This window comes from Salvia hispanica, chromosome 1 (genome assembly GCF_029641045.1).
Source record: "Salvia hispanica isolate PSC_SH4W2 chromosome 1, Shi_PSC_v1, whole genome shotgun sequence".
NCBI lineage: Eukaryota > Viridiplantae > Streptophyta > Magnoliopsida > Lamiales > Lamiaceae > Salvia > Salvia hispanica.
The window spans coordinates 4,536,198-4,560,664 of record NC_142692.1 but is presented as its reverse complement, the minus strand read 5'-3'; the positions used below and the strand labels follow the sequence as shown (position 1 = coordinate 4,560,664).

The window sequence follows — 24,467 nt, the reverse complement described above, 5'->3', positions numbered from 1 at the left end:
CTGATTAGAAAATAGAAATAGAAGAAAACAAGTAGAAAAAAAGGAGGAAAAAAAAGGAAACTGAGCCCAGTTTCAACCCACTAAGAGCATTCCCAATGGAGGTGGCGAATTCTCGGCGATAAATCGCCGGTTATCGCCGAATTATCGCCGGCCATTGTGGCGAAGTCGGCGATAATTCGGCGATAATGTTGCCGTTGCTTCGCCGAGTGGCGTTCTAACGCCGGATTATCGCCGAGCGATCGCCGGCCACTGTGGCGACGCTCGGCGATAATCGGCGATAATTAAAATTTTTTTTTTTTTTTTTTGAACCCAACGGCTATTTTACATTCCACCCCTATAAATATTTCCTCCACTTCCTCCATTCATCACCCACAATCTTCATTCTCTCCATTTTCAATCTCTTCTCCCAATCTTCAATTTTCATCAAAATTATGAGCTTTTGGAAGAAAAGTTCCCGATCGGGTAAGGATAAGGGTAAGGGGAAAGAGTCGAGTTCACAAATTCCCAACACGGATGAAGCAAACGAGCAGTGGATGCAGTCGTTGTTGGCGATGGGTTCTCCTCCCGGCCAACTTCCATACGGGGGTCCGTCTCCTTTGCAGACTCCTCCGGCGCGGAGACTTTCTCCGTACTTCAACTCTGCCGGCAGAATGCCCTTTCCAGCCGACGATGTGTATCGGCCCCAGTTCGACACCCCCGGATCAACCCCAGGCGACCAAGAATCTCAGGCCGCGACACTGAGCGCGGAGGACTTCGAGGTGGAAGAAACGCCCACCGAGCCGCCTTCTAGGAGCGGGAGGGGGAAGGCGCCGGCGTCGTCGGCTGCGACTGATACGGGTTCCGATGAGAGGCCGAAGCGGGTAAGGACTACTTACACTCTGCAAGAGTCCGAGCTGATAGCCGACTGCTGGGCGGACACGTCACAGGACGCGGAGCGCAGCAACTACCAGACTGAGATCATATTCTGGGAGCGGATTGCCGCGAAGTACAGGAGCCACAAGACTGCCTCAATGAAGGACCATGGCAGCGAGGCGATCCGTCGGCATTGGGAGCGCCTCATGAGGGACTGCGGGCACTTCAACGGTATTTATTCTAACTTGATGACTCACATGACGAGTGGCCAGAACGAGCACATGGTCCGAGATGAGGCCATCCGGATGTATAGTAGCCAGTACTTGTCGACGAAGGGCTTCAAGTATTGGAACATCTACGATAAGCTGAAGGATCTCCCCAAATTCCGGACGGGAATGCACGACGCGCTGCACGGGAAATCGGTGCGCTCGCGACTTAGCGTTTCGGAGAGCGAGGGGAGCGCGGCCCACATCGACTTGAGTGGGGATGGTCCGCACGAGCGCCCGGAGGGAGTGAAGAAGGCGAAGGGGAGGCGGAAGGGGAAGGGCGCAACGTCGGAAGTCGCGTCGGAATCCGTCATCGACTTAGAAAAAGCCACTTATTCGAGCAATGTCGCCAATCTGACCCAGATGTACACGCTGTACTTCACCGGCGGCGGGACCCCTGAAGAAAAGGCGGCCCTCTGGAAATGCATCCAACACCTGCAGAGTACGCTGGGGCTCGATCCCGACGCCCCTCCGGCCCCTCCGTCTTAGATTTTTTTTTTTTAAATCTTTGTTTATTTGCGTTTTTTATTTGTAGTTTTTTTTTTCTCGTTGTATTATATTTTCCAATGATTAATACAACGATGAATTGTTCATTATTAGTCTATTTATTAAATACATTTGTAGGGAAAATTAAATAATATAAAAAATAATGATGTAAAAATGAAATGTTGAGTTAGGGAGAAATAAGGGAGAAATAAGGGAGAAACCAATGTAGCACTTGGCTAAAAACTGGGGATAAATTTTGGTGCTGATGTGGCGCTGATGTGGCAGGAGTTAGGGAGAAATAAGGGAGTTTTTAGGGAACTCCATTGGGAGTGCTCTAACATCACTCGCTTCTGTCAGTTTTCAAAGCTGATATCTTTTTTTTTTTAATTTTTTTATGCCCCTTTGAATTTGGCGAATTTCCATTAACATTTTCTCAGTTACAGATGAGTTCTCAGAAACTGTGCTCTAATACATGAATACACATACACTCAACGGCTATATTTAATGGTCTTCGTTTGTCGTGGCTTGTTCGATTAGACTATCTGCGCCCTTTTTGTTTTCTTCTCGATTTGCAGAGGCACGCGATTGAGTGGGAGAACGGGGGAAAGGATGAACTACAATTGCAAGTGAGTGTTCGCCTTGAATTTCGGTTGAATTTGGAGGCTGTGTGTAGATTTGGGGGCTTTGCATTTCTTTTCTGTTGATCTTATTTTTTGTGGGTCTGTGATTTAGTGGCTGCTCTTTTGGGGATTTTGATGTGATTTTGGTAGTGAATGCGTTTGGGTTTTGATATTTTTGATGAATTGTGCGCGTGATGTAGCGATTGGTTTGAGGATTTAGGTGTGGAAGTGCAAGTTAATGCTTCTAGGTTGTGTGTTGATGAATGATCTGTTGTGTTCGTAATTTTAGAGCTTATTTCTCGTGTGTGTTGACATTTTGCTTAAATGTGCTGTGAGGTTTTACTGAATCTGCTGAATGCTGTACATTTTGGTTATTTTTGTGGCAAAGTGGTATCGTTGTGAACTGATCACGTCATGTGTCTATTGATTCGTGAGTGTAGAAGAGCAAGTTAGTGTTTCTAGAATGAATGATTGGCTGTGGTCTTTACATTGGAGCTCTTTTTAGTCAATATTTGCAAGATGTTCGATATTTTGCTTGGAAATGGTGTACATTCTGGTTATTTTTGTTGCAAAGTGGTCCTCATAGTGAATTGATCGCGTCATGTGGCTATTAGTTCGTGGATTGAAGTGTAGAAGAGAGCATGTATATGTTTCTAGAATGAATATTGCTGAATGATTTGATGGGGTCTTAACATTGGAGCTCGTTTTTAGTCGATATTTGCAAGATATTCGATATTTTGCTCGGAAATGTTGTACTGAATGATGTACATTTTTGTTGTAAGTGAAGGCATTGTAGTTACCAACCCACTTTGTGTTGAATGCACCCTTTTGAAACTGCAGCATCATGTTTTTCACATATATTCTGCTTTGGTGGATGTATCATTTTGTTACTAATGCTTTTGTGCATACCGATTCACATGTTACTAGTGAGACGTGGGATTGGCAAGGTGATGACTGCAGTCTTGAAGATAATATGAACATAGGTGCATCTGCCTATCCTACATATCCATCTCTCATGATATTTGAAGAATCCTATCTATAATTTAGTCGGTGTTGCTAAGGCATTGATATTTAGTTTGTTTTCTTACTCTTGGCAGAAATGCCTCCGTGTCTACTGAATGGGTTGAGCCAAAACGAAGAGCAGCTCCCTTGTTCTTTTGATGATGCAACTACACCGGTCAAGGCTTGTGGAGATTTAGCTTACCATGTAACCAACAATGGTAGGATCTTGGATCTTACATTTTCCTTCTCATTGTTCCTATCTGTTATCTAATTGCGATCAGTTTGCTTCAATCTTTTTCTTGTTTCAATTGAATGACACTACTTGTCTAAATTATCTATACCACTTGAAGAGGACAATGGATGTAACACTGAGAGACCAGTGCCAAAGAGTAGTAGAGTAGTATGTATTGGAATAAGTGATTCAGAATCTCTATGTTTGGAGGTTACGGTCCTAATAATGCTTAAGCATGTTCAGGACGCTCTTGGTTTTAGAAAATGAGCTTCACTGTCAGAATTTTCGTCTGAATGAATCACGTTTTATTCAGGCATTAAATGGTTTTATGCATAAAGCACTTGCATAATTGACCTAGTTTCTATTAGAACCAAGAAAAAGGTTTGTCTCGTGCACAATTGACCTTCAACACATTCTAAATGAAATGCAGAAGTTACGGGGAAAGAGCTAGAGGAAAACAGGGAGCCTCCCTACCAAGTAAAAAGGCGTAGGCTACAGTTTGAGTCCGAAGTCCTTGATTCTCCTCCTTTCCATGATGAGATGTTTCTGAGATCTAAGGTGGTGCTTCCTCATGCTCGTCATTTGAGAATTTCCTTTCTTAGGTTGTGTGCTGCCAAATGTGAATAAAGTATCACTCCACCTTCTAAATCATTTATAAAGAAGTGAATTCCATCTCAAGTGTCACGTTTTGAGTCTATTGTCATGCTTTGTTATTAAATATTCTTATCGTTTTTGCTATGTTAGTTTAAGATATGAAAAATATATGTACTTCGCCGCATGTCATGTTTATTAAGCCAAAGGCAGTCTGTTCACCTTTGTTCAATTTAATGCTCAGGAGACGCAAGATTCACTCGAAGATACTATTACTGATATGTCAGAGTGGGTTAATGGATTTGCAGGTTCGTTTTCTATTTAGATATAAGATATGAGTTGGACTGATTTGTCGTATCTAGTTATGATTACGTTTTTTGAAGCAGGCCCAGCTGAACCCAGTGGTGTGTATTTGGAAGAAGGGTGGATCGCAGACTGCTTCAATGACGAGGAGATGAATTTCAACGCTGAGGATATGTACGTCTTCTTAATTTCATTATTCCGGTTGCCAATAGATGATTTCACTAACTAGCTTTTCCCATCAACAGCTGTGGTGAAGCTGGAGCATCTGATGTTCAGGTCAACAACGGAGGTACACTATACACTCAATGTTTTTCAGTTGTGACTCTACATCTGCATCTTCTACTTTAATTCCTTATGATGGATAATGTGATATTGCAGAGCTTCCCACCAATGCTGCTCCTGAATACGATGCTAATGCAGTCGAGAAACATCCAGTCCATACCCGGGGAAATGTTGTTTTCAAAGGTGATGTTTCTTTTTGTTCGATTATGATGATTCCTGTGGACCTCACCGCTTTATACATCTTCGACACGAGCAGGTAGGAAGTCATACATGCGCACACCTCCTAAGCTAGCCTCGTCCGTTGTCTATCCATTCACCTTCATCAAACCATGTGGCGTGCACGGAGACGTGACTTTGAAGGACATAAACAAGCGGATACACACTCCGCCCAAGTCAAAGCAAAACGAGCAGGACCCTTCCGTTCCTTACCCCACCTCAGCATTTTCTGGGAAGCCCGTTGTCGGGAAGACCAAGATCCGCACAGAAGGCGGAGAAGGCAGCATTACAATTCTTCGGACCCGAGGGTAAGACAGATGCCTTTACCGTCTGTGCACTCGTTTGTTGTCGTTCCTGTTAGTTGTATGAGGCTGCAAGAGGCGCTAACTTTATGCTTAATATTGCTCTTAGAGATACGTCAATATGTGGTTCTACTTACTCCCCAAGTTTTTCTTGGCAGAGCTGTGTTATTTACATATTTTCTGTATGCTTTGGGAATTACTTGAGGATTTTAAGCTTTCTACTTGATCTATTTCGTATGCTTCTCATGTGAGAAAACCTATAAATCATGTTTGTACTAACTTTTTAGTCATTGTTTTGTACTTAGAGCTTCAACATTGTTTGACAAAATAAGAAGTCTGCTCTCTAATTTTCTATTCACTTTCTAACGTATAAGCTCAATTATCATATAATTTGTCTATTTCTAAGTTTTACATTTTACAAGCCTTCAAACATCCTCAAGGCCATCAATAACGCAGCGGGCTGGACCTCACTTGGGTCCTGGCCTGCATCACCGAGCGTTGGAGGGAGCATTTTTGCGGCCTGGGCCCGCGCCTGGTGACGCAGTCGCGTCCCGGGGCCGCGCCCAGTGTCTGGTCCGGCTCAGCGTTGGAGCATCCTTGGCCGTGCCTCGACGTGCCCTGGCCCATCGTTGGAGGTGTTTCGGGCCGGAACTGAACCCCATTCCTTTTCTGCTTTTTTTTCTGATTTTTTTTTTGCATTTGGAATTTAATCCTTGAAGAAGAATGGAAGAACAAATGAAGAGGAGGGAGAGGGAGAGTGAAAGAGGCATGTATAGTTGTTGGGAAGTGGAGACTATTTTGGTTTTCTCATTTTTATTTTGGTTTTCTCATTTTTATTGGGAAGTGGAGACTGTTTTGATTCTCTCATTTTCATTTTTTTTAGTTTATATAATTTATAATTATATGTTGGAAATTTGGAAGTGGAGCTCTCATTTTGATTTTCTTATTTTGTTCAATTTTTTTTAATTTTTAGTTTACAATTTATTAATTTTGAATTAAAAATGAATTTCCTGTGTTATAATTGCTCAACGTTTTCAATTTTTACAAGTAAAATAGGCTGTAGTTGTGAATAGTGCAATTTAATATTTGTGTCCTAGGATGGGCCAGTAGAGTTAGAGAAGTTGTGGACCGAGACTCAAATTTAAAAGAATGATGACGTGGAAGGGACTTGGAACCTGAATTCGGGCCAGGGTCGTGGATGCTCTAATCCGTCTTTGGAAATTCCCAAACAAAGAAAATGGAATTAGAGGTGGCTTGCTTGATTGTATAAGATTTGTTTGATGTGTAATTATGGAGTTGTTGCCACAAGATTTTAGTATTTTAGTTAAACTACTCCCTCTATTAGTAAAATTTGTTGTTCACTTTTGTCATTTCGGTCTGTCCGCGAAATATTATCCATTTTGTTTTTTTTTCATTCTTAATAGATGAAGCGCACTTTCTACTAACACATTACACTCATATTTTATTATAAAATTAATATATAAATGTGGAATCTACATTCAATTAAATTTTTACTGGAACTTTTTTTCACATTTTCTAAAATCCATACTGAGTCAAATATGGACAATATTTTACAGATAGAGGGAGTATTAAATGAAAAAAATAATTTTACGAGGAGGCTAAATAAACTATGAAAAGTGTTTGGATGGGCCGAGAGCTATTCAAATAAGGCTACCAAACACTACAATTGTATTACAACGAAGCAAGGGCTTTGTTTAACATAAATAAGATTGCAAGGAATTGGTTTTTTAAAGAAAAGTTCGGTAGCCATTTTTTTGTTGTTGTCGGTAATAGTATTATTTAAGCGAAACAAAATAGGGACCAATTGTTATTTGCACTAACTCACGATTGATTTGGGTGATTCTTGGATTACACAAAACGTACCATATAAAACAACGCATCTGCCATCTTAAGCAGTGGCGGATCCAGGATCAATAAATAGAGAGGGCAAAATATATATTAGTAGATTGGTTTAGGGCGAAAATGACAATTTTTTTTTATTTTTGGGGCAACGTCGGGACAAGCGGAGGGAGCGGACATGGTAATTTTACGTCCGGATAAGTCGCACGGAGGGGGCGACCGCCCCCTCTTGCCCCCCTAGATCTGCCAATGATCCGTTTGAACCCTAAATTTGTGTTGCTCGATTATTATCGGGTCAATTTCATAATGTCTGGATCGAAAAAAGCCTAACCCGAATCTGACATGTTAGGAAAATTTTAAACTCGAACTCAAACTTGACCTGCTACCTTCAAACCTGAACACTACTCAGTAACCACACGATATAATATGGGTTGACACAACACGATAACATCCCGTACCTAATTTACACGATTAAAGCCTAATATAATGTTTACTATTAAACTTGATTTACATGATTTAAACACATTTACACAAACCTAGAGAATAAAACTAAAGCATATTTAAAAAAAAAATAATAATAATAATTGGATTATCCGAATCCAACTTGTAATCAGGGGTTTCTAACTATTCAACCGGATATGACCCCAAATCCAATACACTTGATCCAAATCTACTAATTTTGTGTGAATTTTTGTCATATCGAAAATTGATAGTCATAATCACTGACATCGAAATCTTATAGCATCAAAATTAGTTGAAGATATTAAAATATTACCGTTATTCAGTTACTGCCAATGACATACCGTTAGTCCATAACTGCTAATGAAATACAAGAAAAAAAAGAGAAAAGATAAAATAATCTTAACCGAGGAAAGGACAATTTATGATTTATTTCTAATTCTTCCGAAAGAATAGAACAATTACTATTTGAAGTAAACTTCTTCAATGGAAAACTCCCAAATCTAATTTGAGTATTTAATTATAATGAAATAAAAAACAGTAGGGGGGCATTTTCGTCTAATCGTGATACGTTACAGTTAAATTCGTTGGAATAATAGGATGCACGGAACAGTACAAATGTACAATTGTCTTAACCCCACATGTCGTAATAATGAAAAATGAATGAATATTCTCTCTCTCTCTAGTTCTATTTCTACCACCATGGAAATAAGGAAAACCTCAATTTTAGGCAAACTCTGCGCGTTTCACTCTCATTCTTTCTCTCTCTAATCCTCTTTTTCTTCTACTTCTCCCTCTGCACTTTATCGCTCTCTCAATCTCTCATGATATAGTATATGATCGTTGACCAGAATTTCTTCGTTGATTCGATCTTTGGACTTTTGAAAAGGTACTGTTATTTTCATTAAATTAAGATTGACTTTTACTTTTTCAATGAATTATTCAGCCAAAATGTTTGGTGATGCCATTTACTTTTTCTATAAAGTCAATTCCTTTTCTCCATTCTTCTTGAGTGATTGCTTCTCTGTTTTCAATCTTAGAAGGTTTTGAGGTTTGACTTCTTCCTTTCAGGTTGTATTTGGAGCACTTTACCAAAAAAAAGTTCTCATTTTTATGAATTTTCAAGTGTTGTTTTTTATTCATAGTATTGGTGCATCCTTTTGATGATGATTTCAGGATAAAAATTTGATCTTTGTGAAAGAAATTATACCAATTCGATTTTTTTTAATGTTATTGATTGTGTTGGATTGTTTCATATCAATTGGCAGAAGAAATTTCTGAGTCTTATCCAAATATGGATACAAAAACAAACGAAGAAGAGCCTAAAACTGAAAGATCATGTAATGTGGATGCGGTTTCCAAATTGAAGAACCCCGAGTCCAATAGCAGCAAGAACATGATTTTTCGGGCTGATAAAGTCGACCTCAAAAGCTTAGATGTGCAGCTTGAGAAGCATCTGAGCCAGGTTTGGTCAAGAAACATTGATAGCCACAGCAGCCAGACGACGCCTAAGGAGTTGTGGGAGATCGATCCCACAAAGCTGGAGATCCGGTATCTGGTGGCTCAGGGAACGTATGGAACTGTTTATCGCGGAACTTACAATTCTCGTGATGTTGCTGGTACTTCTACAACTTATTAAATTCAATGCTCCTTTATGTTTTAACTATTTGTCTACCTTATTTGTTTGGGATGGTTATGTGGAGATGTTGATATGGTCTTGTTACTTGATGCTTGTTGCTATGCAGTTTGAACTCGTATCGTTCTTCTATGGTTGTTCCTTCTGTTTCATGTCTCTTGTACCTTATCTTGTATTAGGCCTCCAAAAGAAAGGAGACTCTTTCCTCTTTAATGAGCTTCATGTCCTTGCGTTATACAAACTCTCGATAGTCCTTGCGTTCTCACTCGACTGTTGAAATATAGTAGCTGATAAATTTGAACTTGTTGAGTAATATCAATTCTGTCTTATAGTGAAGTTGTTGGACTGGGGAGAGGACGGCATGGCCACAGCTGCTGAAACTGCTGCAATTAGGGCGTCGTTTAAGCAGGAGGTTTCTGTTTGGCACGAGCTTGACCATCCGAACGTTACTAGAGTATATTGCCCTTAACTTCCTCAGTTTGTCATTTTCTTGGGGGGATCCTTTATTTATCACGTTATCGTTGTTGTTGACAGTTTGTTGGTGCTTCAATGGGAACTTCACAGCTGAAGATTCCTTCGAAAAACCCTTCTGATGGCTATACCACACTTCCATCGAGGGCGTGTTGTGTTCTTGTGGACTTTGTATCCGGAGGGACGTTGAAGAGCTACTTATACAAGAATAGGAATAAGAAACTTGCCTTCAAAGTTGTTGTCCAACTTGCTTTGGATCTAGCTCGAGGGTAATCACACATTACTCGCGTATATCCAATCGAGATTCTTGCAGTGAATGTTGACTCTGTCTAATGCAACTCGCAGGCTGAGCTATCTGCACTCGAAGAAGATTGTGCACCGTGATGTCAAAGCTGAAAACATGTTGTTGGATACTGAACGAACGTTGAAAATTGCTGATTTTGGTGTCGCCCGTGTAGAAGCGCAGAACCCCCAGGATATGACCGGTGAGACGGGAACTCTTGGCTATATGGCGCCAGAGGTATTGTAAATCGTGTTGAAAGCATTCTTCCTTCTAAATATTGATCATATATATGTATGAATATTGAGATTTATGTATGTCTGATCTCTCAGGTTCTGGATGGAAAACCCTACAACAGAAAATGCGACGTTTACAGTTTTGGCGTATGCTTGTGGGAAACATATTGCTGTGATCTTCCTTACATGAACTACAGCTTTGCTGATGTTTTACATTCTGTCGTTCGACAAGTAAGACTTCTAAATTCACGGGTTTTTTTTATCTATCACTTGAAGTAAACATCCATACTTTGTGCACTACAGAACCTAAGGCCGGATATCCCCCGGTGTTGTCCAAGCTCTCTAGCAAACATCATGAAGAAGTGCTGGGATGCGAATCCAGAGAAACGGCCCGAGATGGACGAGGTGGTGAGGTTGTTGGAAGCAATCGACACGAGCAAAGGAGGCGGGATGATACCCGAAGATCAGTCATCAAGTTGCTTCTGCTTCGCGCCTTCTCGTGGCCCATGAGCGCTTGTTCTGCTATGCTGGTGAAGAAGAATTCGATTTCATATTTTTTTTTTTGGGAAATAATTGCCATTTGTTATCATTCCTTCGGCAGTTTATACTGCAGATGTTGAAACATTTTTTCAATCAATTATCTGATGGAAGGAATACTATTTGGTTTTGTTTGTGTACTTTCTTCATTTCTCCTTTTCTTTTAGAATATAAATCACAAGTTACATTAAGAATCACAGATGAGATGATAGAGAGAAAAGTTGTTAGATATAACAAGAGATACCACTAATTCCATACACAGAAACACCTCGACAACAAAGCTACAAAATAGGCCAAGTCAAGATCCAAGCTTAGGGAAAATGGCGTCGATAAAGGTGTGATACATAGGGTCGGCTGACCAGACCCGAGCAAGATGATGCGGAGATGAGGTTTGTCGGTGTATCTCTTCCATGAGCCAGATGGTGGCCTCGGCTTTGCAGGGATGAATGATCAAGTCGAGTGAGACGTCCTCATCCTCTACTCCGAGCCTCTCCCTGTCCATCTGCTTCAAGTGGATGTTGGTGAGGTAGTGCAGAGGCTGCTCATAGATCTGCTTCATCGACGCTCCCAGTCCAACCCATGATATGTACGGAATAACAGCGCCACGCATAATCGGTATTGGGATTGACTTCATGTATTCCTGGTAGCTTTTTGCTCTTCTAAACAGCCATGCTGCCAAACAGTTTAACATCAGCATCAAAACTCAAGAAAGGTGACTAGAAAGTTCAGAGTAGAACTAAATATTGGAGTACCTTCAGAAGACAGTTCCAAGGTAGGTTTTACATTTGGCTGCTGGCTCTGAGGAACATCATTTTCTGCTTCAGAGGAAGATGAGTCGTCTGATGAAATCTCTACTTGCTGACTAGATGCAGGCCTCTTCATGGCTACACCTACACTGTTATATAAATGAAAAAAAGAGCCAAATGCATAAAAAATTCACACAAAAAGTTTCATAATTTTATTAATTAGGAAAGGGTCCATTGAGATAGAAAAGGAAAGAAAGAATTGCAGATTCAGGATTCGAAATCCAAAATCTTAGAGTAGCCATTGAGATTAAGATGAAACTATAAGGGCACAAAAAAAAAGTTCAAGCTATACAGAATCCGAGAATCAAGAGGATGCTCCCTCTACAAGAGGCAGTGCAATAAGACACATAATTCTTTTTCTGTGGAAGAGTGGGAGTCACTTAATTGAGGAGACTATGGTTAGAGAAACTTATGGAAACTACAGTTAGAGATTTCAGTCGAGACATAAGGACTCTTTTTTAGATGAAATGAGGTTGAAATAATCAAATACTAGCATATAAACAAACAGCATTCCACTGACCAACAGCACAAAATCCAGATAAGTAACATTTATTTCTTTGCATTTCGAGAGACAAGCACTTGCAAGTGTGGGCTACAGCATAGATAATGCAATTGCTTAGAAATAATATATACTCCAATAGGCTATAAGAGTAACTGAAGGTCAAGATTCATGGGAATTGTTTCAGACAAGCACTAATATGTTTGGTTTTACACATCAAAATAAGGAAACATTTACTTTAATGCAAACAGCACTTGTGGTCGTGTCATGAGCTCACTGGCCTACTGCTAGAGACTAGTCTTATAATCACAATGTAGAACAATAAAATATAGATATATGTGGAGAAGTATATAGACATAGTAGAGAATAGTAGCAGATATATTTCATTACTCAACATAGGCCACATATATATAGTACAAGAGACTAAGCTAGACTATGTCACACCACCACCGATGTGGGATACTACTATTCTTAATACACAGCACACGAAAGGAATTTTCCATTTTTCCCGTATCAATAGCTAGTGTTCCTCTTTCCTGCATTTCATTTCATATTTTAATAAGTGTACTAATGCACACCACCATGATCTTTTAAATGCAATCAGCAACGTATATTTCACCATTCAAACAGATGCCATATGTAGATCACCCAAAATTCAAACTTAAAAGAAACTATAATGGCATTCTAGGAATTGAGTTTAGATCATTTGGGACTTATGACTCTCTCAGTTCATGTACAACTAACAGATTTTCAGATACTTCTTAGAGATGGTTAGGCTAAAAAAGAATCATGTTTTCAATGACACTTGCCTTTTTTATGACCTGGCTCTCTTTCCATTTCCTTCTTCCCCGAGCCCCACGTACACATTACTGTTATCTTCTTAATCGGGACTAACAGAAATGTTAGAGCTTAAATTTTCGCCCGGCATGTCATCAAACATTAATCACTTTCCATATCTTTTAACTTCTCTCTCTCTCTCTCAAATCATGAACCATATCTAGCACTATAGCAATTCCAACCTCTGTAATAATCGAAGTAGTCACAAACTACTCAAACCAACACAATAAAAGAGTTCAAACACTCGAGATACAAATCATATAACCTCATAACCACACAACAACCAGAGAACTATCCTAGGTTCCAACAAGAAAGGAAAAGATGTACAAGAATACATATGATCCTGTACAAACCATTATAGTACTTACTTGATTCATGTTTTAACAAACAAAAGAAAAACGAGCCAAAATTATTTATGCCCCTTCATCCCCAACCAAAAAACCCCTAAACTGAATATACCGAAGCCCTTCATTTCCAGAGAGTCCTTACCATATAAGCATTGATGTCATAATAAGCTAAACCAAAACTTCAATAAACTAAAATAGAAATTACTCTACAACTTTATCACATCAGAAAGCTAAATTCCAAGAAAAACAAAAGTTAATAAATGAATAGCAAAACCGGCATTCAATGTATCATCTGCTTTTAACTAATGTGCTAGCAAGAAAGACTTGAGACAAAATCCAAATGCTAGTAGCCCTTAGAGCGTCCACAACGGGATTCCTTCTCCCCACGCCACTACATCAATCTACATTACTAATTGCCTTAGTTGTGAAACGGAAATACCTCCGCGGAGCAGCTGCCCCCGTGCATCGAGCAATCTCGTTCTTAATTTCCGTTTGAATTGCAGGCATGGCCTCTATGACGATATCAATAGCATGATCGAGGAGGGCATTCACATCCGGGATCGGATCCATTTTTCTAGAGTGATAAATTTTGTGAGAGATGAATTATGTTTGTACAAATTGAGTTTTAAATTTGCAAAAAAAAAAAAAATCACCGACCCCACCCCACCCCCTGGAACCACCACCACCCCGCCACCGTCGGCCACAAAGGGCCCCGAATTTTGAGCCCGTTGTGGATGCTCTTATCAACTTCAACATCAAATTTACAGTTATCAAAGCGAAATGTAGAGTAGAGAATATATAATGTAACACAACATATCATTTCGACGATTTGACGGAAAAGAAAATGGCAACAATCAAGCAGACAAGAAGCGTAAAATTGAGAAGATAAAAGCAGCATTAATTCAAATTGTGGATTAAAGAAGGTTGGATGTTGGGAATTCAGTGGTATAGTAGCTCACTTACAGTCGATTTTTACAAAGACGAAAGCTTCAAGGCGCGGAATGAGAGAATCCTGTTTTTGGAGAAGGGGTTTAATTTTTGTTATATAAATTCAGTGCTTACTCTTAATTACTGTATTTTGATTTTAAGCACCAAATTACAAATATTTATTCACAAAGCTAATTAAATTGGTCGGAGTTAAGCATGAATTCACCAGAATAGTTTGATTTTCCAATAAATATAGGATTGAACATTTATAGTAGTATTTCAAAAAATTGACTCCAAAAGCCCTAAATTAAATAGCCAGCAATCCTGATTATTGGGCTGAAAATAGCCTGAGCCCATTGTTACAACAGGGAAATAAAATTAATAAGTATAATAATAAATATGTATTTTAATTCATATTTGAAAAATCATTTCATTTACATAATATTTTTATGGGATATTGGCATCTACTATTATGAAACTTTTAAAAAGTTGGATTTTTTCCACAAACTTTAAAATTGACAAATAATATCATGAACTTTATCTCGGGTTTGTTTCTTCCCACGAATGAAAAAATTTATGTTGATTTTAATAGATTGAAGAACAATTTTGGTGTTTCAAGAAAAACTATCTTCAAAGATTGAAAAACTTGAAGCTCTCAAAATTACTATCGAGAAATTACGAAAAAAATCCGCATCATAATATTATTTGTGAGAATTTTTTCATTCATTGGAAAAAACAAACCCGGAGTAAAATTCGTGATATTATTTACCAATTTTAAAGTTCGTGGAAAAAACCCAACTTTTTGAAAATTTCATGATATTAGATGTCAATATCCCTATTTTTATTTTAGCACTAAGCATAACATTGTTTAGGATGTATAAATTAGAACAAATACTAGGAGTACTTGTTTACTAAAAATGTGTATTCTTACAAATTAAATAGTACTAAGATTTATTCGTTTTCTTCAGATTTAAAAAAATTAAGTACACCAGACGAATTATTGATGCTGTTATAATCCAATTGATGAAAAAGGTACCTGAAAATCTAGTCAATGATTTCCCGCAGAGTCGCAATATATAGTAATTTGAATGTTTTTCATTTGTATATTAGTTTTTTTACTTTGTATAGAAGAATGAGAGATCTTGATTGGGCCATTTCGTAAGAAAATAGAATTCGAAATGTTCTTTCTTTCCTGGAGAAAAATTTTGATGGGCCTAAAGGCCCGTATCAAACAATAAAAATTAAGAGTCTAATTTGCAACAAATTGACAATTTAGTCTAATTTGGCACTACAAAATTTTGATCGAAAATGATTAATGGTTAGGATTTCATACTATAACAATTAACAAGTAATACTGTAATCAGAAAAATTAGAAGATTTATTAGTTTAGAACATATATCCCGAACGGAATTTATGTTTCAGAAAGTTAGGAGAATAGGTTGTTGAATAAATGGATATAGATTTGAATATGACATGCAATGGATGGAGTATGAGAACCACAAAATGACTAAACTTAATTTTCTTAGCATTTATTTCAATTTTTAATGCACCTAATTCTACAAATTTTGTCTTTTCTCACATATACACACCCCACACCCACATAGATTATCACCTCTCTCTCATATCATATCAATCAATTTACTATTATATTTATGGCGGATAAGAAAAAAGATAAATTTATATACATTGTGCTCTATAATTATAACTTATAACTTATATGTATCTAAATAAATACTCCACATATTATTCAATATACCAAAGACTAAAATAATTACTACAAATTTCATTTTCAATTTCAAGTGTTTCAAAAAAAACACCTAGTTGTATAATGGTATGTTATATCGGGAAAATTTTAAAGAAAATTATATGCATATATTTCACAGAAAATGACCGGAGAAAAAGGGAGATTTTGAACGTAGAATAGTCAAGAGACCAATCTTATAAAGAAAAGAATATAATCCAGTTGATAAAATAAAAGTGAAAAAGAGAAGAGATAACTATTCATTCCATGGGACCATAAAGCTATTCCTTGACTGCCTCCTCACACTTTGATTTCACACCTTTGATCTATCATTGAAAATGATACTAATTAAATGTAATATGGATAGAATGGTTGATTTCTCAAAAAGTTATTGGTTGATAAATTATCAAATTATAGTATTTGTATCAAAATAGATGACACATATTTGTAAGAAAATTATTATCTTTAATATTATAATTAATGTCATGATGTTCACCCTAGGAAGCTACGTTCATATGATCACATCATAATATGATAAAATCAAGTTGTTTCAATTATATATAAAAACTCTTTAAATCTATTTTAATTAATGCTCAGTCAAGTTCAATTCGAAAGTTATAGAATTTCTTCTAGCATTTTCTCTCTTTCCCATCAAGATAATGATATTAGTTATGGAGGCGATATGATTAATAGATGTTAATAAATGTAGCCTATTGTATTTTCCAACGAGGCATATATATTAATATGAATGTGACCCACAAGAGAAAAAAAACTCAGAAATCAACCAAACTCACTTTTTGAATTTTAATCATGTCTTGGTTGAATGTAAAACCAAATTATTTATCGTGTCACGTAAATTTGTATCACAATTTTGCAAAAGATAATCAAAGTAGGACCGACCATATATATTCATTCTTGCATGCCCTTTAGATATTCACTTCCCAATAAGGGCCCATGTCTCTTATAGTTTTCAAACACTTCCCTACTTTATTACCTTTACATTATTTAATTGTATTTTTAAATATAAAAGGAAATATGCACTAGTTTAGCATGATAATATATGTGATTTTAGATTAATTTTTAATTTTTATAATATGTATTAATAAAGTCAAATAAATCGAATTTGTATAAGTTTTAGTAACTAACTATGATGATTGATGAGTCGTCTATCATACTCGACACAGGGATAGCTAGAGACACGATAGCATTATTGAGATAATCATAATCTAAACTAAATTATATTAAAAGTATAATTTTGAAGAATATATAGTATAAAGGTAGTAATTTAAAATGTCAAATTATAATTGCCCGGGTGTAAAGAAAGAATTTGTAGCTTAAAGTAATTAATAATGCATGTATTAAATTTAGCTTATCTCAATTTCTCAATAATGCATTCCTTCACCTAGCAAGGAAGATATAAATATTTGATTGCCCCCACCATATAAGTCATGTGACGTTTGCAACAGTGGAAAATATATTGCAGCACATACATAAAGAATTGAAACCAAGATCTCTAGTAAGAAATCTTGGGATGTTTCAATATAGTCTTTTACAAGGTTCATTTTTATTCATAGATTAGAAATACATAAAAAATTGCAATCAACATCATGGGCACATTGGCTTTAAATTTGACAATCAAGTTACCCTCCCAATGAAAAATAATTCTCCAAGCATGCAGATGGCTTTATACAAAATAATAATCATCACAAAAATTTGGGACCCGAAAATAAGGTCTAAATGATAGTGGATGCTTCACTTGTTATATAGTTAGTGGATTATTTCCATTACAAATATGTATATAGGAGTATATTTTTTCTTGTTCTTAACTAAGGTTATTAACATTAATGGGACCAAATATTAGCACTTGCGCCGTCAGCTAAATTATATACTAATACTAATTTTTCCAATAATCAAATAATAACGTTTATTAATTTGTTGCTTTGTCCAAACCCCTTATAAACAATGATGAGAATTGATTAATGGCAAGCCAAAAGAAATGGACAGCTAATCTCCTTTTTATTTTGAATGTTAGTGAGGATTTTCAAGGCCAGTCAACTAAGTGTTATTATAATGCAAAAATTAAATTAATGATATTTAGTGCTTTTTCTTTACTACTACTATTTCTTTTTAATCTTTTTGGTTGGCTTTTGTTGCTTTTCTTGTTGAGCATGATTTTTGAGTATTGAGCCGCGGGGTGGTTGGGATGCCGGCGCCGGAGTGCCGCCGGTCAAAGAGCTTTGGATATACTAGTATTTACAAAGATAAATTAATTTAATGGTAAAATGAAATTAATGCCTTCTAGGGTAGATTTATGTTTTTTAAGTTTGACCATTTCGAAATTTGAAATAAGTTAATTATATGTATGTTTTCCACACAAAAATAGTGCCTAAAACCTATAGATGCATCGAATTAGTAGCCCCCTTTATATGTGTATATGCAATTTTCGGTAATCACAGTTAGATTTTGGTACTTTTCCTTGCAAAAGTCTCATTTTAATAATGACAGAGCTTCTAGATAATGATTATGGAATTTATAGCTACGATAAAAAAATGCATTTAATATTTTACTAAGAAAAATTTAAATAATAAATCAAAAAACTGTGGCAAAGAAATTCAAAATGAGATATCATAAAAGGATTCCATTGGTAAAATACTAAAATCGATCAAAAATCGAATTCAAACACATATTTATAGTTTGATAACATCATGATTTTTTATTAATACCTTGAACATGGCGATCTTACATAAATCTCTTCTTATATTCCATACGGAGTATTCTCTTTGTATTTTAGTGCTCGTGGTACATTTCATAATTCTATTATTCCAAGTAAAAGTCGGAATAAACTAAACGAGATAGAAAACACCAAGGCTTTCATTATTTTACTATTTAATAATAATAATAATAATATTTATCATTTTTATTATTGATAATGATATAATGTTGTAAATTAATAACTTATTGCGCAACACTTTTTAAAATTATAAATCATACTCAATGTTAGAATATCTTATGGATATTTTTGTTTTAATTAAGAAGATCTTGCTTCAAGTATTATGGATATTCTCAACAATAATTGTTTCCTAAATAACAAATGGAAATAGGGACCTGATCAAATGAAAACTACAAATATTGTACAAACTCAAAACTATGATCTGGACCATTGAAAAATGTCAACAGATCACAAAAAAGCATCAACATGAAAATGTCAACAGAATTCCAGTGGTAGTCAATGATTGATGTTGTGTTGATATTGTGTTAATACTGTGTTGATATTAAAATCTTGAAACTTTACACTGTGTTGAAGCTGTGTTGAGAAATTTTGAGTTTGTACAATATATAAGTTTACATTTTATTACTGCCCATTTTATCACTTAATGTAAATATACTTACTCCCTAAAATAGGTTATAGGTCCCATAAAGTTAGGAAAAAATGTTGGAAGGTGAAAAAGAAAAGTGAAGGTAAATAGGAAGGACCACACTTCCCCAATTTCAGAAATCTGCCGCTTTGTCTATGCCACTATACTAGTAAAACTACCCTATTTTGAGCCTCAATTTCTTCAACAACATTCCCCATTAATAAAATAAGTGGAGTATAGAAAATAAAATAAACTTGAATAATGTAAAGTACAGTGTGTGTATATGCTACACTAAACACATGAATACTATACTGATTTCTTGATATAGGGTAATAATATGATCACCAAATGCACATTGGATAAATCGTGAGAATGCTCAAGATTCTATGAAACATGGAGTAACAAAAATTGACAACTACTCACTCCTACATTCATAAATCCATGCAGAAAAAAATAAATTCACAGAGCCCAAGAAAAGCAGAGGAAACAAACATTGGAGTAGTAGTAGTACTAAAAAGCAACAGAAACAACAATGAAAAAACCTAAAAAGAATAACACAAAAATCAATCATATAATGGTTCAGCTACAATTGCTGCTACGGACTAAACTTTCTCTTTTTTTTGCCCTCTCATTATCTGCTTTAACTTTGCTGCCAACACCAATGCCAAAGGGGAAACAAATATTCACTCTTTTTTACCAATTCTCAACTTCTCTCCTCACTTTAAACAAGGAAATGGCGTTAGTGCATCGCTTTATTCTATTCAAATTCGATTGATTCTTTGCTGTTACTACGATTTTGCTCTGTTTCAGGAAAAAGTTCAAAATTGAAAAAAGAAAAGCTCAACCTTCTCTCTCTCTCTCATAATTGCATTGTCCTCTTAAGTTGGTCTTGTCTCATTTGAGTCGAGGTTGTGAAGTTGGGCTCTCCTTCTACTCTCTTCTCTCTCATAGCGCGCACCATTTTCATCAAGATTGAATCTTGTGAGAGATTCTTGCTCTGAAGGGTTGAAGCTGTTTACAAAATTGAGTGTGCAAATTTCATTACTTTCTACATCAAAGTTGTGGTTTGGAAGAATTCAAAGACAGAGAACAGGACTTTTTGTTGTTTTTGAGTTGATTTGAACAAAAGATTGGATTTTTCTGGACTTGGGGTGGGGTGGGGGTGCAATTTGCCGTATGAAGAAATAGTGTGCAAAGATGAAAGATGGAAATTCCAAGAAATCCAAGGTGTATTTTTTTTGTCATTTTGCTGAATTCAATGTAATGTTTTGGTTCAATTTAGTTTTTCTGACATGAGTTTGGTTTTTTGAAGCTCTCATGGTCCAAGAAATTTATCAGAAAATGGTTCAATATCAAGAGCAAAAGTGAGGAGTTTCAAGCTGATGAAGCTGTTTATGGAGGTGGGTGGCATATATTTTTACTACTACTACTTAGTTTATTGATATATTTAAATGTTTTGCAATTTTTTTTTGTAGTTTCTGTTCTTCTTCTGGTAATTTTTTTTTTTTGTATTTGAGTCTTTGACTACCTCAATTATAGTATTAATGAAATCTATAGGATTCGATGCTTCAAATGAAAACAAACAATTTGCTGATTCTCAGTGCTGATGCCTTTGTCTTTCACTGGTTTGTCTTTTGTTGAAATACAATCAAGCATTGAAAATTTAATTTTTAATAAAAACAAGATACTTGTAGTGGTACTATATTTTACACTTGAGCAGTTCTACACAATTTAAACATAATCTTGATTTGCAAAGGCATTGGCAAAGATCCACCTGCTATAGTGAATTCCTATGTTTAATTAGTAGAGATTAAGGGGCTGTTTGATATAGAGAATTGAGGTAAACTAAGTTGTACTCTCTTTAGGTGGTGGTGCTGAATGGAGGAACAGCTTTTCAGAGAGGGAACCATCTGCAGTCAAGAAAATTAAAACAGGTCAGTGGGATCACAGTTCTGATCTTCTTCCAAAAACTCAAAAAATCATGAATCTCTGGAAAAAATATAAAGTTCTCTAAAAGACAATTAGTATGTTCCATTGATAATATTGATCATGAAGAGGGTAATCAATTTAATTCTGCAGAAAAATCAGCAAAGAACATCGAACGCTCCTTTTCACGTTCCCGTTCGAGGCGTGGGAGAGCCTACCTTGATCACCCTCAGATCATAAACGTACAAAACTACAGGTTTGTTTCCTTTAATTGATGCCATCAATTTTCAGACCTTCTTTTCATTGCATGAGGTTTTGAAGTGCTGTGTTTTTTCGAGCAGTCTCTTTGTATCGACATGGAACGTTGGAGGAAAGACACCACCGGGAAATTTGAACTTAGATGATTGGTTACATTCTGCACCTCCTGCTGATATATATGTGCTTGGGTATGATTGGTGATTCTAATTTGAGAGAGGACTTGATATTATCTGATTTTTTGGCAATGATTTTGTAACTTTTTTGTGTATTTTTTCAATATGAATAGATTTCAAGAGATAGTTCCTCTTAATGCTGGTAACATTCTTGGTGCTGAAGACAATGGTCCTGCCAAGAAATGGCTTGCTCTTATCAAGAGAACACTAAACAATGCTCCGGGATTGAGTGGGGGCAGTGGGCGCTGCACTCCCTCTCCCGTTCCTGATCCTGTCTCTGAGTGGAATGCTGATTTTGAGGGGTCAAGCAGGCACAAGGCCTCAACTTTCTTCCCACGTCGATCATTTCAGACGCCTCAGTGCTCGAGAATGGAGAATGACATGTCTGCCTCTCAGCCTCGCCTTGATCGGAGGTACAGTGTGTGTGATAGGGCAATTTTCGGTCATAGGCCTAGCGATTATGATCCAAGGGGTTATAGGCCGAGTGACTGCTCTTCGAGCCAGAGGGCAAGTGATTACTCCTCTGGTCCTCGTGCAAGTGATTACTCGTCCAGTAGGAGGCCGAGCGACTACTCATGGGGCCATAGGGCCAGTGATTTTTCACGTTTGGGTTCTGAGGAAGATTATCTGCCCGGGGAGTCGCCTAGCACAGTTTTGTATTCGCCTATGTCTTACAGCACGAACGAGACGCCAGAAAATGGATGCGCTGTTCCTGGACACTCGAGATACTCTTTAGTAGCTAGCAAGCAAATGGTTGGGATTTATCTCACTGTTTGGGTTCGGAGCGAGCTGGCAGAACATGTCAAGAACATCAAGGTCTCGTGCATTGGCAGAGGATTGATGGGCTACCTCGGAAATAAGGTATGTGTTTACATCAACTAAACAGTTTTTCATATTGAAACAATCGAATAATAGGTTGAAATGTAATAACATTGCAGGGATCCATCTCTATTAGTATGTTGTTGCACCAGACGAGCCTTTGCTTCGTGTGCAGTCACTTGACCTCTGGTCAGAAAGAAGGCGATGAGCTACGACGAAATTCTGATTTCATGGAGATCTTGAGGAAAACAAGATTCCCTCGAGTCAATGGTGTCAATGAGGAGAAAGCACCCGAGACCATTCTTGAACACGAGTAAGCTCCCCTCGATTCTATGCCTAGTAAAACTAGCTCCTGTTTACCTGCTTACTGATGGCAAACAATTTATCGTAGTCGAATTATCTGGCTTGGAGATCTGAACTATCGAATAGCGCTGCCTTACCGGTCTGCTAAAGCACATATCGAAATGCAAAATTGGCGAGCGCTATTGGAAAAAGACCAAGTATGATACTAATGCTCTTAAATCTTTGTGTTTTGAGTATTTGGTTGTGTTATTCTTTGCAAATTGACTAATACAAATATTTCGACAGCTGCGGATAGAGCAGAGACGGGGTCGTGTTTTTGATGGATGGAGGGAAGGGAAGATATATTTCCCTCCTACTTATAAATACTCACATAACTCAGATAGATATGCTGGAGACGACATGCATCCGAAAGAGAAACGAAGGACACCTGCATGGTACGGGATCAAGTTTTCTGCACGTACCCCCTCACGTTTAAAATTGTTTGAATGCTTATAGTAAATGGTGTTAACATATGAAGGTGTGATCGAATCTTGTGGTATGGCGGTGGCCTTCAGCAATTATCATACGTTCGTGGGGAGTCCAAGTTTTCGGATCATAGGCCTGTTTCTAGTGTGTTTTGGGCGGAGATCGAGTCAACACCAAGCCGGCTGAGGAGAAGTATGAGCTGTTCCTCAAGAGTCGCGGTGGAGGAGCTGTTACCTTACTCACATGGTTATACAGAACTCTGCTTCTTCTGAGAATGCGACGAAATTAATCTGGTACGAGTAACCACCATCCCTCTCGTTTAGCTGTCTCGGACCACACATATCTAAACCTCTATATGTTTGAGTTGCTTTTGTTACATAGTACATTTGTGCTAAAAGTTGCCACATCTCTGCAGCTCGTGTCTCCGGGCTTTTTCTACAGAGGAACGACGGGGACATCTCTTGGCCCAAACATCGAGAAAGGTAAGCATCTTTCAACACAAATGCTAGCATGCCTCTGATCACTTTTCTTGTCTAACTCACTTGCTCATATCTTCCTCAGATGTAGATATTTACATTTCGGAGCGCCCTAACTTTACACGACATGGCTTGATCGTTTTCTCCTTTTTTTCGGAGCCTCATTCATTTTCAAGATTCTTGGATTCCCATCACTAGGCGACAGACTACTGTCTCTCTGAGGTCCGAAACGCGTGCCTCCTTGACCAGGTACCGTGTTTGAGTCGGTTCTAACGGCTCCTCATTGGAAAATGGTCGAGTTCACAGAGATGTTAACGCGCGCATGATGATCAAAGACAGCCAAGTGGGGATGCAAGATTCTTGTTTTTCTTTCTCTTGTGTTTAGATTTGTGAGATTCTTTATTTGTTAAGACAAGAAGGGAGTTAGAAATGGTCAAAATAAAGACCCTCCTTTTCCTCTTTTTCTTTTTTGTATCTTGAATGATGAAAAGGAAGAGTAGTGTGTGATGTTACACTCATTGCCAACATGGTATGAGCAAAACAAAAAATATAGGACTGAAATTTGGCCAATGATTTTTGCTGACAAGTTGCTTTCTTTGATGCTTTCCGTCATTCTCTTTGTCTACTTTTTTCAATGGGAAAATAGAGTAATTTCGTTGGATATTGTTACAAGCATGGAATTTTTCAATTATTGTGAGAGAGCATGCTTGTCTCTATTGACAGGTTTCATATGCTTAAAAATGAAATTTTATATTGCTAGTAACTATGGTTTTGATCTTCTACTGATGTTTTTTTTTATATGAGAATTCCAACCTAATTCAATAAGTAGATTTTAGCATTTATAGAAGAAATTCGATTTTGACCATGAAAAATCATTGTCCTTGCTATTGATAAGACTCAACC

General features: G+C 37.1%; 4 protein-coding genes across 5 annotated transcripts; 3 read left to right on the top strand and 1 right to left on the bottom strand.

Moving 5' to 3' along the window:
* The first annotated feature begins 1,946 nt into the window (after positions 1–1,946).
* LOC125219388 (protein XRI1-like) lies at positions 1,947–5,510 on the top strand. Its single transcript, XM_048121361.2, has 9 exons — positions 1,947–2,230; positions 3,152–3,207; positions 3,322–3,444; positions 3,889–4,016; positions 4,294–4,357; positions 4,436–4,526; positions 4,598–4,641; positions 4,731–4,817; positions 4,891–5,510. Exons 1-9 carry the CDS (start codon positions 2,214–2,216, stop codon positions 5,160–5,162), a joined length of 882 nt encoding a protein of 293 aa, XP_047977318.1. The 5' UTR covers positions 1,947–2,213; the 3' UTR covers positions 5,163–5,510.
* A 2,632-nt stretch (positions 5,511–8,142) lies between these two features.
* Positions 8,143–10,761, top strand: LOC125224283 (serine/threonine-protein kinase 54-like). Its single transcript, XM_048127659.2, has 7 exons — positions 8,143–8,360; positions 8,740–9,090; positions 9,440–9,561; positions 9,642–9,847; positions 9,924–10,098; positions 10,191–10,325; positions 10,398–10,761. Exons 2-7 carry the CDS (start codon positions 8,766–8,768, stop codon positions 10,602–10,604), a joined length of 1,170 nt encoding a protein of 389 aa, XP_047983616.1. The 5' UTR covers positions 8,143–8,360; positions 8,740–8,765; the 3' UTR covers positions 10,605–10,761.
* Positions 10,762–10,837: 76 nt separating this feature from the next.
* Positions 10,838–14,230, bottom strand: RDM1 (RNA-DIRECTED DNA METHYLATION 1). Of its 2 annotated transcripts, XM_089062337.1 has the most exons (4): positions 14,084–14,203; positions 13,560–13,694; positions 11,384–11,526; positions 10,838–11,303 (listed from the first exon to the last, which is right to left on the bottom strand). In XM_089062337.1, the coding sequence occupies exons 2-4, from the start codon at positions 13,688–13,690 to the stop codon at positions 10,930–10,932; spliced, it is 648 nt and encodes a 215-aa protein (XP_088918463.1). In that variant the 5' UTR covers positions 13,691–13,694; positions 14,084–14,203; the 3' UTR covers positions 10,838–10,929. The 2 variants fall into 2 exon arrangements, with proteins under 2 accessions (XP_088918463.1, XP_088918464.1); XM_089062338.1 differs by lacking the exon at positions 13,560–13,694 and having other exon boundaries at positions 14,084–14,230.
* A 5,522-nt stretch (positions 14,231–19,752) lies between these two features.
* Positions 19,753–24,134, top strand: LOC125217758 (type IV inositol polyphosphate 5-phosphatase 7-like). Its single transcript, XM_048119285.2, has 12 exons — positions 19,753–20,371; positions 20,457–20,544; positions 21,010–21,078; positions 21,224–21,326; positions 21,412–21,516; positions 21,615–22,362; positions 22,440–22,633; positions 22,712–22,820; positions 22,909–23,057; positions 23,141–23,381; positions 23,504–23,570; positions 23,650–24,134. The coding sequence occupies exons 1-10, from the start codon at positions 20,342–20,344 to the stop codon at positions 23,358–23,360; spliced, it is 1,815 nt and encodes a 604-aa protein (XP_047975242.1). The 5' UTR covers positions 19,753–20,341; the 3' UTR covers positions 23,361–23,381; positions 23,504–23,570; positions 23,650–24,134.
* The last annotated feature ends 333 nt before the right edge of the window (positions 24,135–24,467 follow it).

Coding starts and splice junctions, on each gene's coding strand:
- LOC125219388 (XM_048121361.2), top strand. Junction 3,208..3,321: donor TGAAGATAATATGAACATAG/GTGCATCTGCCT, acceptor TACTCTTGGCAG/AAATGCCTCCGTGTCTACTG. Junction 4,818..4,890: donor GGGAAATGTTGTTTTCAAAG/GTGATGTTTCTT, acceptor CGACACGAGCAG/GTAGGAAGTCATACATGCGC.
- LOC125224283 (XM_048127659.2), top strand. CDS start 8,766: ATGGATACAAAAACAAACGAAGAAGAGCCTAAAACTGAAAGATCATGT. Junction 9,848..9,923: donor GCTTTGGATCTAGCTCGAGG/GTAATCACACAT, acceptor TGCAACTCGCAG/GCTGAGCTATCTGCACTCGA. Junction 10,326..10,397: donor TACATTCTGTCGTTCGACAA/GTAAGACTTCTA, acceptor TGTGCACTACAG/AACCTAAGGCCGGATATCCC.
- RDM1 (XM_089062337.1), bottom strand. CDS start 13,690: ATGGATCCGATCCCGGATGTGAATGCCCTCCTCGATCATGCTATTGAT. Junction 11,527..13,559: donor GGGGCAGCTGCTCCGCGGAG/GTATTTCCGTTT, acceptor TTTATATAACAG/TGTAGGTGTAGCCATGAAGA. Junction 11,304..11,383: donor CTTGGAACTGTCTTCTGAAG/GTACTCCAATAT, acceptor ACTGTTTGGCAG/CATGGCTGTTTAGAAGAGCA.
- LOC125217758 (XM_048119285.2), top strand. CDS start 20,342: ATGAAAGATGGAAATTCCAAGAAATCCAAG. Junction 20,372..20,456: donor GAAATTCCAAGAAATCCAAG/GTGTATTTTTTT, acceptor GGTTTTTTGAAG/CTCTCATGGTCCAAGAAATT. Junction 21,327..21,411: donor ATAAACGTACAAAACTACAG/GTTTGTTTCCTT, acceptor TTTTTCGAGCAG/TCTCTTTGTATCGACATGGA.